Genomic DNA, 19395 nt, shown 5'->3' with positions numbered 1-19395 from the left:
GAGCCGCCCAGTGACTGTGACCAGTGTGAACTACCCTTCATCAAGCATTCATCACTATGGCTACTGGAAGTACTTCAAAGTTCAGACACATATTTGAGAAAGATGAGGACAACATCATTGTAAGTAATATTCTCTTAAAGCATATATGTTGTTTTTGTACATATTGCATGCAGCACAATGATTATTCTGTAGATCACGAATTCTGAAATATTTGTAGATGCGATTATTATCTATATTGATACGATTTTTTGTTATTTTTTTGTCTGAAAGTCAATTCAACACATTTTAACTGATTACAGTATATATTGCGAATTAGTGAAATTAGCATTCTTGTTTCGTCGGCGCAAAATGTTAGTAGCATGTATGTATGGTCCATGGAAAAACTCTATCACATGCACATAGCACATCAATTTTCCTGCCACTATATATATAACACACACTATATAACACACAGACAATATATATAGAGATTCTATTTTATGACCAAGAACTTTCTTAGTCTGAATGTAAGGTTTTACCGGTTCATTTTGCGTTACACAGGGTGCACCCCGGCGATGCGAACCAGCTATACACATGGTACCGTGCCATGACAAGACAGATACATCTCAGCTTACTTGGGCAATATCTGATTTGTCAGAGCCCACACACATAGAATCTCTGTAGAATCAGGATTCTTAACAGTAACATGAAAATTTTAATTTGGCTTTCAATGCTTTCGTTTTTTCCCCCCCGGATATATACTTTCATCTTTATCCATCAGCAATTTCTTCTTCGGGGATATGACCGGACCATGAAAAGAAAGGACAAAATGGAGATAGTACTGTCTCTTCAATCAGAGTTATATGCCAAATATGGAGTGCGGCATGAAATACCAGCCATCCCCAAAAAATGGTGTGACATCAAGTTCCTACACCCAGATCTGGTCGAAGAGTATAGTCAGCAATTATGCCCAGGTACAATGCTTACATGAATTTAGTCCCTCTCTCTACAACACTCTTTAATGTATATATACAGTAATGCTGCTAATCCGTACAGATGTAGTAGGGTTAACCTCCAGCAAGGGTTTACTCGGGGCCCTTGTGGGGAACAGGCACACAAAATACAGTGACCAATCAATATACAGTAAGATATAACACAATCCCACAAGAACAGTAAAATCTCTCCTCTCTATCCTGGAGATAATTGGATAAAGGGGCCGGACATAGCGCCATGCGGTCAATGACTAAGACCATTGTGTTTGCTAAATGTATCACAGGCAATATCCATTGTGTTTGTGGATTGTGTCACAGGCAATATCCATTGTGTTTGCTAAATGTATCACAGGCAATATCCATTGCGTTTGTGGATTGTGTCACGGGCAATATCTATTGTGTTCGCTAATGTCCATTGTGTTCGCTAACTGCGTCACAGGCAGATAAGGTAGTTTTTGTACATTTAATGGGCAAAATAAGGTTAACTAAATGAACAGCAGATGAAATACAAGAGTCTGGGCATTCATAAAACAGGGGTTTTGTCACAATTTTTTTTACAAATGATTACTTAATACCGGTTTTGACATGTACAAAATCATCCGGTTACGTCATACATCTCTCCCTTGCTGTGATTGTATACATATATAGAGTTATACACACATCGCGGGACCCATGTATGATGTCACCGGATGATTTCATACATTTCACACACACATAAATATATATACGTCTCGTTGTTTATATATACATCAACAGCAAACTTCTTTCAGTATTCCGGTGAAAGTACCCGTCCATTACATACATCCCCCTCGTAATTTGCATGGGATTACAGAGTATATATATATATATATATATATATATATATTGTGGTAAGATGAACAGAAAAGTGTATGGTAAAGTCCTGGAAGGGGTGTATATCCCACCCAGCTTCCTCAATTGGGTGAGGTAAATAAAATCCAGGACAGGTTTTCCCCTAGCCTGAGGGGATCCCAGCTTCAGCTGGGATCATCAAGGGGAAATAAAGCACAGTCCATGCTGTCAGTCTGAGGAGAGTAATGCCTGGAGAAAGCCTGGTAAGCTGGCTGCCCTGCTGGCTAGAGAAGCCGAGTTCTCTGTGTGACCTGTGTTCAATAGGTGAGCTGGGATCTTCACTGTATTAGCCAGGGCCCAGACGGGCAGATGTTTATTTCAGTTTGATTTATGTTTTGTGGTGCTGGATCTTCACCTTACCCAGTGAATTATAACTAGGGTTGCCTGTATTGCCGGAGTGTGATAAATAAAGCAGCATTTGGACTTTAACCCTGTGGTCTGCAAGAGAATCTGTCATCGCCGCCCAGCCTGAGAGTGTAACCCCTTACAATTGGTGGAGGATGCGGGCAAGCATCCCTGCTGAAAAAGGCAACAGTCGGTTGCTAAGGGCAACGGCGTGACAGTAAATGATTTAATGTCCTGGGAGAAAGCTGCTGCAGCTTTGCAAAGTTCACCAAATACCATGGAGGAAATGATGAAGATGTTGTTACAGGCCTGTGGAGGTAATGGGGAAAAAGAAGGCATCGTGTGGACTGGGGAGAGCCCTGATTAAGGAACGAGCCCAGAGCCAGAGGGGGCTGCGAGCTAAAGACTCCTGACTCCGACACAAGCGATGAATATGAAGATTGTGAGGATGATGAAGGCTGGCAGACATGCTCTGAAGATGCCGAGGAAGAAAGAGTTATACCAGAGCATGATTCTGAAAGGACTGAACAAAAAGTTGTCAGAAATGAAAGCCACTTAGTGCAAGGAGATGAACTCCTGGAAATTTTCAAATCAATACATACAGGAAACCGGATTAGAGAGGAACAGATCACTGTTGGTCTGGTTGGTTATCCCAATGTCGGTAAGAGTTCAACAATCAACACTATTCTGGGAAACAAGAAGGTTTCTGTATCCGCAATTCCAGGTCACACCAAGCACTTTCAGACACTGTTCGTCGAGCCTGGTCTGTGTCTCTGTGATTGCCCTGGCCTTGTGATGCCTTCATTTGTTTCCACAAAAGCAGAGATGATATGCAGTGGCATCCTACCAATTGATCAGATGAGAGACCATGTACCACCAATCTCTCTTATCGCACAGCGAATTCCGCGGTACGTGGTAGAATCCATTTATGGTATAAACATCATCAGGCCTCGGGAAGATGAGGATCAGGATCGTGCACCCACATCAGAAGAACTATTAGCTGCATATGGATATATGAGAGGTTTTATGACTGCGCATGGGCAGCCTGATCAGCCAAGGTCGGCACGGTATATATTGAAGGACTATGTCAATGGTAAACTGCTGTATTGTCATCCTCCACCTGGTATAGATCCTTCAGACTTCCAGCCTCGAAATTCCCTGCATAGGGAAACAAATGTGTTAGATTGCATGGCGTCCAAAAATATTGCCCGGGAATTATTTTTCATGTTCTCCCGCACGGAGATCCCTAAAGAAATTCTCACGGACCAGGGTACCCCCTTTATGTCGAAGGTCATGAAACAGTTGTGCAAGTTGTTCAAAATCACCCAGATACGTACCTCGGTGTACCACCCACAGACAGATGGGTTGGTCGAGAGGTTTAACAAGACGCTGAAACAGATGTTAAAAAAAGTTGTAGAAAAGGATGGTCGGGACTGGGACTGCCTCCTGCCATACCTTATGTTCTCTGTTAGGGAGGTGCCTCAGGCTTCTACAGGGTTCTCACCATTTGAGTTGCTATATGGCCGTCACCCAAGGGGTTTACTCGATGTAGCTAAAGAAACCTGGGAGGCTGAGGCTACTCCCTATAAGAGCGTCATTGAACATGTGGCTGACATGCAAGACAGGATAGCGACAGTAATGCCCATTGTTAAAGAACATCTGCAAAGAGCCCAGGATGCTCAAAGCAGAATTTATAACAGGTCTGCCAAGGTAAGGGACTTTAATCCTGAGGACAGGGTTCTGATTATAGTTCCCACTGTAGAAAGTAAGTTTCTGGCAAAGTGGCAGGATCCCTACGAGGTTGCGGAAAAAGTGGGCGAGGTTAACTATAAGGTGCAGCAACCAGTAAGGTGAATCTAAAGCCCTACAGGATACCAGAAGCACGCAGAAAAGCGGAATCCTCTGAGGTCAGGCGCATGCTTGAGTTAGGGGTCATTGAGGAATCTACCAGTGAGTGGTCAAGCCCTATTGTCTTGATCCCGAAGCCTAATGGGACTTGGAGATTTTGTAATGATTTCCGGAAGCTAAATGAGGTATCAAAATTCGATGCGTACCCCATGCCCAGAGTAGACGAACTAATTGAGAGGCTTGGGAAAGCAAGGTACATCACGTCCCTTGACCTTACAAAAGGGTATTGGCAGATACCATTATCAGATGATGCAAAAGAAAAGACGGCATTCTCCACTCCAGAGGGGCTGTTCCAGTACACAGTGATGCCGTTCGGGTTATATGGAGCCCCTGCTACATTTCAGAGGTTGATGGACCTGATCTTGAAGCCACATCATTTTTTCATCTGATTGGAGAAGTCACCTCTGGAAGGTACAGGCCGTTATAGACTCCATTAGTGATGGTGGCCTAACCATAAACCCTGAGAAGTGTGCAGTGGGTCTAGAGGAAGCAAAATATCTGGGCTACATTATTGGTAAACGGCTGGTTAAACCCCAGATCAATAAAGTAGAGGCGATACAAGACTGGTCTAGGCCCTTAACGAAGAAACAAGTCAGGGCCTTCCTTGGCATGACAGGGTACTACCGCCGGTTCGTACCGAATTGTGCCTCGATGGCAGCACCATTGACTGACTTAACGAAAGGCCCTAAGTCAGTAATGGTGAAGTGGACCCCAGAGGCAGAAAAGGCCTTTCAAAGCCTAAAGTCCGCTCTCTGTCAACAGCCGGTGCTCATTTCCCCGGATTTCAGAAAAGAGTTTCTGGTCCAGACTGATGCATCTGAGACAGGCTTGGGAGCGGTCCTGTCACAGGTGATAAATGGAGAGGAGCACCCAGTGATGTACCTAAGTAGGAAGTTGATCCCAGCAGAGAAAAATTATGCCATAGTGGAACGAGAGTGTCTAGCCATTAAATGGGCTCTGGAGTCACTTAAATATTACCTGCTGGGTAGGAAATTTCTGTTGGTAACAGATCACGCTCCTTTAACTTGGATGAAACAAAACAGGGAGAAAAACGCAAGAGTGACCAGGTGGTTTCTCTCCCTGCAAAATTTTAATTTCAAGGTTGAACATAGGCCGGGGAAATTACAGGGGAACGCAGATGCTTTGTCCAGGATACACTGCTTGTTGGCTAAAAATATCCAGACCTCCGGTCTGGAGAAGAGAGGGGGGATATGTGGTAAGATCAGGGCCGGATTAAGAGCATCATAGGCCTGGTGCTGAGGATTTTGCTGGGCCTTTTTATGGAACTGCACTCAGTGTCTTAATTACATATATATTTTATCGATACCATTAAAGTATTTTGTTCCTGCAACTACCCCTTCATTTGGCGTCTATCTTGGCAACATGGAGGGGGACCCTGAGGGCACTATAGTGTCAGGAAAACCGCTTTGTTTTCCTGACACTATAGTGATCATTTAACATGACTATGAAGATTACTGTTTTCTAGCTGCTGTGGACTGTGGACTGGGGACTGTGGACTGTGGACATTTTCATAGAGCTGTGTTGTGATTTATGGACACGGCACTCAGCATGCTTAGCCGGTCAGATAGAAGGCTGGCTAAGCATGCTGAGAGCTGTGTCTAAATAACATAACACATTAAAGGGATTCTGTCACCAGGTTTCACCCCTGTCAGCTAAAAATATGCTGATGTTCAGGGCGTCTTCACGATTCCTAATGTGGGCTTATAAATGTCATCTGTGGGCTTATTTAGCTAAAAAACAGCTTTTACTAACCTGTCAGTCAAACAGCCCAAGGGGATGTTAATGAATGCAAGGTGTCGGCCGCACCCACCGCCGTTCGTGCCCAGCACCGCCTTTACGGACTTCTGCGCCGCCTCCTAATCCTCTGTGCCGCCTCTCGCTCTCCCTCCCTCCCCCCTCCTCCTGCTGTAAGATCTCGCGCATACAGGGGTTGAGCGAAGTGCCGGCGCATGCGCACTTCGCTGTAAGAAGCCAAATGGAGAAGTCCGCACGGGCGCATCAGGCAGAGCCCTGTGCGCAAGCGCGAGATCTTACAGCAGAAGGAGGGGGGAGGGAGGGAGAGCGAGAGGCGGCACAGAGGATTAGGAGGCGGTGCAGAAGTCCAGAAAGGCGGCGCTGGGCACGAACGGCGGTGGTTGCGGCGGGCACCTTGCATCCATTAACATCCCCTTGGGCACCTTATTTGTTTTACTGACAGGTTAGTAAAAGCTGTTTTTTAGCTAAATAAGCCCACAGATGACATTTATAAGCCCACATTAGGAATCCTGAAGACGCCCTGAACATCAGCATATTTTTAGCTGACAGGGGTCAAACCTGGTGACAGAATGCCTTTAAAGAAATTACTGTTTCTAGCTGCTGTGGACTGTGGACTAGCAGCTAGAAACAGTAATTTCTTTATGTGTTATGTTATTTAGACTGAGCTCTCAGCATGCTTAGCCAGTCAGTAATTTCCATAGTGCTGTTCTGATTTATGGACACAGCTCTCAGCATGCTTAGCCAGTCAGTAATTCTCATAGTGCTGTTATGATTTATGGACACAGCTCTCAGCATGCTTAGCCTTCTATCTGGCTGTGCTTCTTGAGAGTCACAGTCCACAGGCTCAGAAACAGCCAGATAGAAGGCTGGCTAAGCATGCTGAGAGCTGTGTCCATAAATCAGAACAGCACTATGATTGCCCTCTCTTCCAACTGGATGAGTTTATCTGATACCTGCCCTGCTCCAGAAGCTCCTGCTGTCTCGCGAGCTGGTGTGGCTGAGCGCTGTGGGCCGTGTGCTGGTCGAAACTGCTGAGTAGGTTGTACACAGCGCAGCGTGCAGGAGGGATAACCGCGGGCGCACTGAGGTCATATCCGGCGGGCCGGCATTACAGGAACCGCACCAGCTGCTCTGACGTCCTGCCGCCGGATATCCTGTGACGTATATCCGGCGGCAGGACGTCAGAGCAGCTGGTGCGGTTCCTGTAATGCCGCGGCCCGCCGGATATGACCTCAGTAGTGATAGGAAGTTCGGATCTTTCAGATGAATCGGTTCATGAATCGGATCTTGGGTTCACTTGCTGAGTCACTGACTGCTGAGCTGACTCGCAAGTGAACCGAAGACTCTAGGTGCCGGTGCGCATGCGCAGATGCTATCCATTCGAATCACTTGCTGCTGCTGACTCAGTCGGCTCTTCAGCTCTCTAATGAGTGAGTCAGGATCAGGAAGAGTGATTGATTATAGTGATAGTGAAGGGAAGCTGAGGCTGACGCCGGACAGGAGGACTCAGGAGCTGTCACTGTGGTGTGCATTGTTGTCTGCTGTGCATTGTTACCCACAGTGACAACAGTCTGACACTGACAGTAGTACAACCAACCAAGTGAAGTGAAATGTGAATGCACGCACAGGGAAAACTATGTGCTGATAACAGTATTACAGTAACACAGTCACTGGCTGATAATAGTCCCCACAGTCCCCACTTAATGGAATCCATAAAGGAGATGTGAACCCACCCTTAGTTATATAGCTACTGAATGAGATGCCTTTAACATATATATCTCCTGAGAAGCCAATTTGATCCTAAAGGGTTAATTCAACCTGTAATCTAAACTGTCATCTGTCACTTCTCTTATCTCTCTGCTCCTGTCAAAGGCGTACATAGAAATCACTGGGCCCCATAGCAAGAATCTAAATTGGGCCCCCATTCCCCTTTTATAGCCCCTCCCACTACCCATTCCAGGCCTCTCTCTTTGTTCCATGAACTATGTTCGCTGCTGTTTTATAATTTATGCCATCAGGGCCGGATTGGGATTACAAAAAACAGGCCTGGCACACAAACGAGGTATAATAGATACAGTGTGTACAGATGTATAGTGTATACAGCAGTGTACTGATATGTGAGGAACGTGGTATAATATATGCAGTGTGTTCAGGTATATAGTATATACAGCAGTGTACTGATATATGAGGTATAAATTACAGCTCGTACCTCACATATCAATCCAATACTGTATATACAATATACCTGTACACACCATCTATTATACCTCGTACCTCACATATCAGTACACTGCTGTATATACAATATATCTATACACACTGCATATATTATACCTTGTACCTCACATATCAGTACACTGCAATATATATTATATATCTGTACATATTGCATCTATAATACTGTTTAATATATGCAGTGTGTGTGTATATATATATATATATATATATATATAGATGTGAGGCATACAAGGTATAATACTGTAGATGCAGTGTTTATAGAAATATGTGGTCAGTTATGCATTATAGTCACTGTGTGTGTGAAGTACATGAGGTTGTGGTCACTGTACCTGTCTGAAGTATTATACATGAGTGAGCATTGAGTAAAAACAGGGCATGGAGGGGGAGGGGGGGTAAATGATGAAAAGTGGAGGACCTCCTCTTACCACTCCATTCCAGTCTGTATGGATCAATGCAGAGCTGATTGTGAACTTCTAATACTTGCTGTTAGGGGTTGAAGGACCTGTGATGATGTCATCACAGGTCCTGGCAGATGTACCTTTCAAACCTAGGAACTACACCATTTTTGGTGCTGTTCCTTTGCTAGATTCTGCAGGACCTGTGATGCTGAAGATGATGTCATCACAGGTCCTGGCAGATGCACTGTTCTAACCTGGGAACTACACTTTACACTGTGCAATTCCCTTACAGGACCTGTGAAGACTCCCTGTACTACTCAGACGGCTCAGAGCTGCTAGTGCTTGCCTTGCCTCAGCTCTGATTGGTTGGTGGGCGGGGAGGGGAGGGGCTGGCAGAAGCATCTTCCACTCTAGGATCATATTACGCTCCTCCCGAGTTCCTCCCTCAGGCTCCTTCCCTGCTGCCAGCGTGAGGTGAGCGTCTCTGCATTGTCTGTGTGCTGTGTGACGCTGTGTACAACAGAGGACTTTTAACCCTCCCGACGGCCTTTTGGCTGGCAGATGGGCCTATTTTATGGTAGGGGCCTGGAGCTGCAGCTCCATCAGCCCCTACGTTAATCCGGCCCTGGGTAAGATGAACAGAAAAATGTATGGTAAAGTCCTGGAAGGGGTGTATATCCCACCCAGCTTCCTCAATTGGGTGAGGTAAATAATATCCAGGACAGGTTTTCCCCTAGCCTGAGGGGATCCCAGCTGAAGCCAGCTGGGATCATCAAGGGGAAATAAAGCACAGTCCATGCTGTCAGTCTGAGGAGAGGAATGCCTGGAGAAAGCCTGGGAAGCTGGCTGCGCTGCTGGCTAGAGAAGCCGAGTTCTCTGTGTGACCTGTGTTCAATAGGTGAGCTAGGATCTTCACTGTATTAGCCAGGCCCAGACGGGCAGGTGTTTATTTCAGTTTGATTTATGTTTTGTGGTGCTGGATCTTCACCTTACCCAGTGAATTATAACTGGGGTTGCCTGTATTGCCGGAGTGTGATAAATAAAGCAGCATTTGGACTTTAACCCTGTGGTCTGCAAGAGAATCTGTCATCGCCGCCCAGCCTGAGAGTGTAACCCCTTACAATATATATATATATATATCTGAGAAAAATGGCGGCACTGGCAAATAGTGAAATAGTGCCGCCATTTTTCTCAGATACATTTTGGCCTATTGGCTGAGCACGGCACACGGTTTTTCCACGCATTTTCATCAGTTTATTTTTAATATGTCTGTTTCTGAATCCGCTTCACCCGACGGTTTTGTGTACACACCTGAGGATACCGAGCGTATTTTACGGGGAATTGGAGGAGATGCCACCTTTTTAAATAACCCTTCCATCAAGGAATTGAAAAGAAAATTTGAAAATGCATCCAGACGTGTAGTATCCCTTCGCCTGCATATGATGACACTGGGAGAATATTATAAATCACAGAAGATCCCTAGACGTATGCGGTCATATCTTCGACCAAATTTATTTCACAATAATTCAGTTTTTTGCAAGAAATTTGAGGCACTCTCCAATCGTTATTCCCTGGACTTTATTTTATTGAATACTGAGTATCTGCGGCATGAATTAATGGCTTTAAATTCCGAATTGCGTGACATGGAAGTTAATCTTCAATCCCTCTTGACTACTGATGATTTTGTTAAATATATTGAGGACTCTTCTGCTCAGCTGAAGCAATTTTAGGCTGAATCTGAGGAAAATAAACGAGTCAAATGGTACAGGGATACCGAGGATTACAAGAAGGGCAATGTTTACATCTGGCAAACAGAAAGACTGAGCAACACCCAGCAGAGAGATATGAGAAAAAGGAGGAAGAATGTACAGACACCTTCACCTGAGGAAAAAGTTTTTTTAGACAGCACTCCACAGACGCAAGAAAAACACGACGTCGCATCAGGAGAGGTGGTCATGGACACCGAAGGAATGGGCAAGCTACGCAGCAACAGGAACCGACCCGCAGTGAGCAAGGGACACTCGGCGAAGAGAAATTGACTGTGGTTAACTGTGGATTAGACAAGTGAGTGTCTTGTCTAAAGGGTTTTCATTTTGTCGCAGTTCACACATGAATTGGTTTGAACTCGAGTCTAACCTGCATTCCTTTTTTCGCTGCATCAAACTAAAAGTTTGGTTTTGTGATAAAGAGAGGATTGTGAGACCCCAGACCAGTGATTTCACGCTGGGGTCTCTCAATCTATTTAAAAAAAGTGATTTTTCACCTTTCATTAACCTCCTCAGGACCGCCGTACGCAGGATTGCGTCTTTGCGGCGGCCCTGCTCTTCTGGGTGGACGCGCCGGTGCGTCCTCTCGCGAGACGCGAGATTTCCTGTGAACGCGCGCACACAGGCGCGCGCGCTCACAGGAACGGAAGGTAAGAGAGTTGATCTCCAGCCTGCCAGCGGCGATCGTTCGCTGGCAGGCTGGAGATGTTTTTTTTAACCCCTAACAGGTATATTAGACGCTGTTATGATAACAGCGTCTAATATACCTGCTACCTGGTCCTCTGGTGGTCCCCTTTGTTTGGATCGACCACCAGATGACACAGATAGCTCAGTAAATATGTTGCACCAAGCACCACTACACTACACCCCCCCCCCTGTCACTTATTAACCCCTTATTCACCCTTGATCACCCCTGATCACCCCATATAGACTCCCTGATCACCCCCCTGTCATTGATTACCCCCCTGTCATTGATCACCCCCCTGTAAAGCTCCATTCAGATGTCCGCATGATTTTTACGGATGCACTGATAGATGGATCGGATCCGCAAAACGCATCCGGACGTCTGAATGAAGCCTTACAGGGGCATGATCAATGACTGTGGTTATCACCCCATATAGACTCCCTGATCACCCCCCCTGTCATTGATCAACCCCCTGTCATTGATCACCCCCTGTAAAGCTCCATTCAGATGTCCGCATGATTTTTACGGATGCACTGATAGATGGATCGGATCCGCAAAACGCATCCGGACGTCTGAATGAAGCCTTACAGGGGCGTGATCAATGACTGTGGTTATCACCCCATATAGACTCCCTGATCACCCCCCCTGTCATTGATCAACCCCCTGTCATTGATCACCCCCTGTAAAGCTCCATTCAGATGTCCGCATGATTTTTACGAATGCACTGATAGATGGATCGGATCCGCAAAACGCATCCGGACGTCTGAATGAAGCCTTACAGGGGCATAATCAATGACTGTGGTTATCACCCCATATAGACTCCCTGATCACCCCCCTGTCATTGATCACACCCCTGTAAAGCTCCATTCAGATGTCCGCATGATTTTTACGGATGCACTGATAGATGGATCGGATCCGCAAAACGCATCCGGACGTCTGAATGAAGCCTTACAGGGGCATGATCAATGACTGTGGTTATCACCCCATATAGACTCCCTGATCACCCCCCCTGTCATTGATCACCCCCCTGTCATTGATCAACCCCCTGTCATTGATCACCCCCTGTAAAGCTCCATTCAGATGTCCGCATGATTTTTACGGATGCACTGATAGATGGATCGGATCCGCAAAACGCATCCGGACGTCTGAATGAAGCCTTACACGGGCGTGATCAATGACTGTGGTTATCACCCCATATAGACTCCCTGATCACCCCCCTGTCATTGATCACCCCCCTGTCATTGATCACCCCCCCTGTCATTGATCACCACCCCTGTCATTGATCACCCCCCCTGTCATTGATCACCCCCCTGTCATTGATCACCCCCCCCCTGTCATTGATCACCCCCCCCCTGTCATTGATCACCCCCCTGTCATTGATCACCCCCCCTGTCATTGATCACCCCCCCTGTCATTGATCACCCCCCCTGTCATTGATCACCCCCCCTGTCATTGATCACCCCCCTGTCATTGATCACCCCTCTGTAAGGCTCCATTCAGACATTTTTTTGGCCCAAGTTAGCGGAATTATTATTTTTTTTTCTTACAAAGTCTCATATTCCACTAACTTGTGACAAAAAATAAAATCTCACATGAACTCACCATACCCCTCACGGAATCCAAATGCGTAAAATTTTTTAGACATTTATATTCCAGACTTCTTCTCACGCTTTAGGGCCCCTAGAATGCCAGGGCAGTATAAATACCCCACATGTGACCCCATTTCGGAAAGAAGACACCCCCAGGTATTCCGTGAGGGGCATATTGAGTCCATGAAAGATTGAAATTTTTGTCCCAAGTTAGCGGAACGGGAGACTTTGTGAGAAAAAAATAAAAAATATCAATTTCCGCTAACTTGTGCCAAAAAAAAAAAAATTCTATGAACTCACCATGCCCCTCATTGAATACCTTGGGGTGTCTTCTTTCCAAAATGGGGTCACATGTGGGGTATTTATACTGCCCTGGCATTCTAGGGGCCCCAAAGCGTGAGAAGAAGTCTGGTATCCAAATGTCTAAAAATGCCCTCCTAAAAGGAATTTGGGCCCCTTTGCGCATCTAGGCTGCAAAAAAGTGTCACACATCTGGTATCGCCGTACTCAGGAGAAGTTGGGCAATGTGTTTTGGGGTGTCATTTTACATATACCCATGCTGGGTGAGATAAATATCTTGGTCAAATGCCAACTTTGTATAAAAAAATGGGAAAAGTTGTCTTTTGCCAAGATATTTCTCTCACCCAGCATGGGTATATGTAAAAAGACACCCCAAAACACATTCCCCAACGTCTCCTGAGTACGGAGATACCAGATGTGTGACACTTTTTTGCAGCCTAGGTGGGCAAAGGGGCCCATATTCCAAAGAGCACCTTTCGGATTTCACTGGTCATTTACCTACTTACCACACATTAGGGCCCCTGGAAAATGCCAGGGCAGTATAACTACCCCACAAGTGACCCCATTTTGGAAAGAAGACACCCCAAGGTATTCCGTGAGGGGCATGGCGAGTTCCTAGAATTTTTTATTTTTTGTCACAAGTTAGTGGAAAATGATGATTTTTTATTTTTTATTTTTTTTTCATACAAAGTCTCATATTCCACTAACTTGTGACAAAAAATAAAAACTTCCATGAACTCACTATGCCCATCAGCGAATACCTTGGGGTCTCTTCTTTCCAAAATGGGGTCACTTGTGGGGTAGTTATACTGCCCTGGCATTCTAGGGGCCCAAATGTGTGGTAAGGAGTTTGAAATCAAATTCTGTAAAAAATGACGAGTGAAATCCGAAAGGTGCTCTTTGGAATATGGGCCCCTTTGCCCACCTAGGCTGCAAAAAAGTGTCACACATCTGGTATCTCCGTATTCAGGAGAAGTTGGGGAATGTGTTTTGGGGTGTCTTTTTACATATACCCATGCTGGGTGAGAGAAATATCTTGGCAAAAGACAACTTTTCCCATTTTTTTATACAAAGTTGGCATTTGACCAAGATATTTATCTCACCCAGCATGGGTATATGTAAAATTACACCCCAAAACACATTCCTCAACTTCTCCTGAGTACGGGGATACCAGATGTGTGACACTTTTTTGCAGCCTAGGTGGGCAAAGGGGCCCACATTCCAAAGAGCACCTTTCGGATTTCACTCGTCATTTTTTACAGAATTTGATTTCAAACTCCTTACCACACATTTGGGCCCCTAGAATGCCAGGTCAGTATAACTACCCCACAAGTGACCCCATTTTGGAAAGAAGAGACCCCAAGGTATTTCGTGATGGGCATAGTGAGTTCATGGAAGTTTTTATTTTTTGTCACAAGTTAGTGGAATATGAGACTTTGTAAGAAAAAAAAAAAAAAAAAAAAAAAATCATCATTTTCCGCTAACTTGTGACAAAAAATAAAAAGTTCTATGAACTCACTATGCCCATCAGCGAATACCTTAGGGTGTGTACTTTCCGAAATGGGGTCATTTGTGGGGTGTTTGTACTGTCTGGGCATTGTAGAACCTCAGGAAACATGACAGGTGCTCAGAAAGTCAGAGCTGCTTCAAAAAGCGGAAATTCACATTTTTGTACCATAGTTTGTAAACGCTATAACTTTTACCCAAACCATTTTTTTTTTTACCCAAACATTTTTTTTTTATCAAAGACATGTAGAACAATAAATTTAGAGCAAAATTTATATATGGATGTCGTTTTTTTTGCAAAATTTTACAACTGAAAGTGAAAAATGTCATTTTTTTGCAAAAAAATCGTTAAATTTCGATTAATAACAAAAAAAGTAAAAATGTCAGCAGCAATGAAATACCACCAAATGAAAGCTCTATTAGTGAGAAGAAAAGGAGGTAAAATTAATTTGGGTGGTAAGTTTCATGACCGAGCAATAAACGGTGAAAGTAGTGTAGGTCAGAAGTGTAAAAAGTGGCCTGGTCTTTCAGGGTGTTTAAGCACTGGGGGCTGAGGTGGTTAATGAACCAGCAGTTGAAGCCTATATTAACGCAGTCAAGCAAGGTGTGTCTGAACTCAGGTCCTCCTCCCAGGGGGACCTTGACTTCAGACACCCCAACCTGACTACCATTTGACATTGATGCACTTGATTCGCTTAGGTCCGACCCCACCCTTACCTTGAAGCCGGCCGACAAGGGGGGTGCGGTCGTGGTTATGGACACTAGCAAATATATCCAAGTAATAATGAGGCAACTGGGGGACCAAGAAGTCTATAAGGTGTTAGATTCTGACCCCAAATTCGAGATTGCAGAGATTATACGTAAATGTTTAACAGATGCAATGGTGGCAGGTACCATTGACAGGGATCTATGTGATTATCTTGAGGTGGCACATCCTGTCACTCCTGTGATATATGTGTTACCCAAGATTCACAAGACCCTGGTTGATCCCCCGGGACGTCCCATTGTCTCGGGGTCTGATTCCATCTTTAGTAATATAGCCATTTTCTTGGACAAAGTTTTGAATCATTTATCTATAGGGGGCTGTTCTTATATACAAGACACATCGGACTTCCTGGTCAAGCTTGGAGAGATCGATTTGGTACACTCCTTCCCTGTGCTACTTGCCTCTTTTGATGTAACCTCGTTATATACTTCGATTGTACATGAGAGAGGTATCTTGGCTGTTGAAAAAATGCTTAAATTGTCATCCTTCACTTCTCATGCATCTGAATTTATCATTACCTTGCTGAACATCATTCTACACTACAATTACTTTCTTTTTCAGGATGCTTTTTATTTACCAGAAACGCGGAGTGGCCATGGAGTCTCACGTGGCCCCCACGTACGCAAATATATTTATGCGGTGCTTTGAGGAGGATGTCGTCTATCTGTCCCACCACTTCAGACATGTTCTGAGGTGGTGGAGATATATCGACGACATCTTCCTCATATGGAATGGTAATGAGACTGAATTGAAGGACTTTCATGTGTTTTTGAACAATTATGATAAGAATCTGCAATTCACACTTGTATATTCCAACACTGAGATCCAGTTATTAGATACCAGGGTTATATACAGTGGAGGTACGTTTCATACTGAATTGTACACGAAACCGACAGACACCAACACTTTTTTGTGTTATAATAGTTCCCACCCCAGGAAGATAATCCAGTCGCTTCCCTTCTCTCAATTTCTCAGGGTAAAACGCATAGTGACTGATCAGAGTAAACTTAACCTGGCCCTGGACTCCATGGCCACCAAATTTTCAGATAGGGGCTATCCCCACCAGTTGTTGGAACATATGGATAGGGTACGTAGCCTTCATAGGAAAGATATGTTATCCAAACAGAAAATTGTTCAAAAACCTGACAGAATTCCGTTTGTTTCGGTATATAATGAACTAAGTCCCTCATCAACAGAATCATCAAGAAACATTGGGATATATTGGGTATCTGTTTCAAGAATATCCCTGAGTTTAAACATCCACCGTTGTTCTCATATCGACGCTCCAGGAACCTGCGAGACCAGCTGGTTAAGGCTGATATTGGTTCCAAGGGGGCCATTAGACAGACTACGTTGACACAGCCTGGGTTGGGTTGTTTTCCCTGCCTAGGCTGTGTCAATTGTAGATATATCCGCAAAGGGAAGAAAATTACACATCCAACCACAGGCATGACTTATGATATCCCGTTTCATTTAACCTGCGACTCAAGTCTTGTCATATATGTGTTGTCTTGCCCATGCAACTTACTTTATGGGGGTGAGACATCCACCGAGTTAAAAACCCGCCTCAACAATCACCGGTATAGTATTAGAAAAAAATGTCTTGACTTTCCGGTATCTAAACACTTTGCTGAGGCTGGGCACAGGGAGAATGACTTGAGGTGCTGGATTCTTGATCACATACCCCAACCCAGACGCAGCGGCAATAGATCTAAGTTGTTAAAACGTAAGGAGCTACAGTGGATACACAGGTTGGGTAGTCTTAGACCCAATGGACTGAATGTTGAATATAATTTTGGGGATATTATATAAAGTGTGATTTGCCTCCTCGGACCTGTGATTTACAGTTCGGTATGCTGTGTGTATACATGGAGAATTATAATATTTCTTGCTTTATTGATAATTTTTCTTTCTTCTCTTTTTTCAGATTATTTGCACAATATTGAGACAGAAGGGATGGAGAATAAGGTCAAGTTGGATGCAGCACATCTGTCGGGAATGAGGCATATCTAAATGTAGTGTTTTTTATAGTACACACTGCCCCACTCGAGGAGTGCCATAGGGTATATGCTATATTGTTATATTAGCCCTTATGGTTTAGCCTTTATTTATTTATTTTTTCAACAGTTGATCTGCCCTCTGTGTCATCTGCTTACCGGCTGGAGGAGACCCCTCCCGAGTTGAACAATGTCCGCACGACCCTTAGGATAACCCCCCCTGGATATCCACGTGATATGTGGTGGTCCTCGGGGATTTACCCGGAGTGGTAGGGTAGCAGCCCTGTATAGGGGACTATCCCTGCCTATCGGCGGCGTTATACTCGGCAATAGAGCTAGTTCTATGTAGCAGTAGTATTGACTCGCACAGATAGGGCAGTTTTCCAATAATCAAAATGGCGCGTGTGTGCCTGGATTACACTGGGCATGCGCGGAATATCTAACACACCTAAGATGGTCATCGGTGCGGTGGCTGGGGAACACGCATGCTCCGGCAATTGCCTCTGACGCATGGCGTCCGCAGCTGCTTGCACGCCACCTGATTGGAACTCCCCTGAGCAGGTGCAGTAGGATGTACACAACACTGAAATGATACACGGATCGTGTGCAACCTGACTGGTATGTCTGCGCTATCTTTCTTTGGCTGCTCCCCCTGTATTTTAGGTCATTATTTATCACCTATTGAGGGAAGGTGGTTGAGCGGCACTCCTTTATATAGTTGGCGGTGCTCAGTGGTAAAGGTGCATATAATTTATATCAAAAAACCACGGCACTCTATAGCTGCTTTTAAGTTGCTTGTTTTATTTCATTATATATCTTTTTTCATTTTTATATCCATCCAAAAATAAGCCACTGGCCAACGTTTCGGTCTAGTCTTAGACCTTGTTCACGGCCTAATATATGAATAACTAAATGTTTTAAATTAATGTTTAAATATATACAACAATAGAAAATGGTTCTTTGTCAAATAACATAATATAGTTGACAATGTATTGAAAATTATATCATTATTGGGAAGAAAATCTCTATCATATACAAGAGAATACAAAAACGGACCAAAATCATATAAGCATATGTATCTTCAAGTGATCTATCAATAACATAGTATGGCACAGGGTGAGAGCAGTAGTCTAAAATGGGACGCTGTGATAGGGATATCCAGATAGCGGTGACGTAGGGTATCTGTGGAATCCAAACAGTATAATATTAGGTAGAGACTAAGATAGTATTCTAATCATGTAGGTGATACAAATAATGTAGTTCAGACCACTTAGATATTATGCCGATAGACTTGGATATAGATATAATGCCAGATAAAGGTAACATAAACACATATATTGGCAGGATACTTAGTCATCAATTATAGGAGCGCACATACCTTAGTCTGCATAGTAAGGAGTCTCTGGGATGGTGTAGGGACGCTAATAGACTGTGCGATTTATAAAGGTAGCGAGGAGAGGCGTGGAGAGGCATGTCTAGCGCCAGTTAACTGGCGTCATAAGCGTGCGCATATGTAGAGTGAATCACTAGTGTTCACCCATACCACGTCAGGTGACTGGCGTCACAAGCGGACGCATGTGTAGAGCGACTTGGTAATCTCAGGGGCGGAGAGTAGCTCGCGCCGGATGAAATGTGTGCGGGCGCATGCGCAGTAGAGAACGCTGATCTAGAAATGGAACTGGTAGAACGTAGACACATATTAGGAGATGTGCGCATGCGCAATGGCAATCACGATTCTAATAGAAGGAATAGAACGGCATAGAGGACATAAAGTCAGCATTAATCACATGGAGATTGCTCATATTAGGACCAAGTCGCTATCTATTTGTTAGATATAGGAATATATGTTAAAACTTGGATATTAGCTAGTCTAAGGTAATGAGTAGATATACCTCTATGTATCCTTACATATATATCGATATAACACTATAATATATTACTATAATATATTATGGCAGTGGCATGATACTACCTGTGTGACAGTGGTCATTTCACCTGTAGAAAATAAAGAGGGGGGGGGGAAGGGAGATTAATATCTGGAAGCATATCTCATATTTATCTCACATATACACAATATGTTAAACAATGAATTGTAATGGAGGAAGGAATAGATTGCTAGCATGTAGACATATCGATCTAGGAGAATAGGAGTATAAAACACAAGAATCAAGAGATACAGAAATCAAAGTCTCTATTTAACCCACGGGGTGCCAGGGTGTTAAGTTCGAAGATCCAATACGCCTCGCGTTGTTTTAAACGTGCTATCCTGTTTCCTCCGCG

General features: G+C 44.3%; 1 protein-coding gene across 1 annotated transcript; it reads left to right on the top strand.

The window, feature by feature from the left end:
- Positions 1-56: 56 nt before the first annotated feature.
- Positions 57-17131, top strand: LOC120989310 (large subunit GTPase 1 homolog). The gene is made up of 5 exons (XM_040417371.1): positions 57-119; positions 761-930; positions 2555-3550; positions 15052-15242; positions 17046-17131. Exons 1-5 carry the CDS (start codon positions 57-59, stop codon positions 17129-17131), a joined length of 1506 nt encoding a protein of 501 aa, XP_040273305.1.
- The last annotated feature ends 2264 nt before the right edge of the window (positions 17132-19395 follow it).

This window comes from Bufo bufo, chromosome 1 (assembly GCF_905171765.1).
Source record: "Bufo bufo chromosome 1, aBufBuf1.1, whole genome shotgun sequence".
NCBI classification, from domain to species: domain Eukaryota; kingdom Metazoa; phylum Chordata; class Amphibia; order Anura; family Bufonidae; genus Bufo; species Bufo bufo.
The sequence above is the reverse complement of the archived record's forward strand: the minus strand, read 5'-3'. Positions and strand labels throughout refer to the sequence as shown.

Bases quoted from the DNA above. Each gene is read 5' to 3' on its own strand.
- LOC120989310 (XM_040417371.1), top strand. From the start codon at position 57: ATGGCTACTGGAAGTACTTCAAAGTTCAGACACATATTTGAGAAAGAT. The intron at 120-760 runs GTAAGTAATATT...TTTATCCATCAG, and splicing joins AAGATGAGGACAACATCATT to CAATTTCTTCTTCGGGGATA. The intron at 931-2,554 runs GTATAGTCAGCA...GCCCTGATTAAG, and splicing joins CACCCAGATCTGGTCGAAGA to GAACGAGCCCAGAGCCAGAG.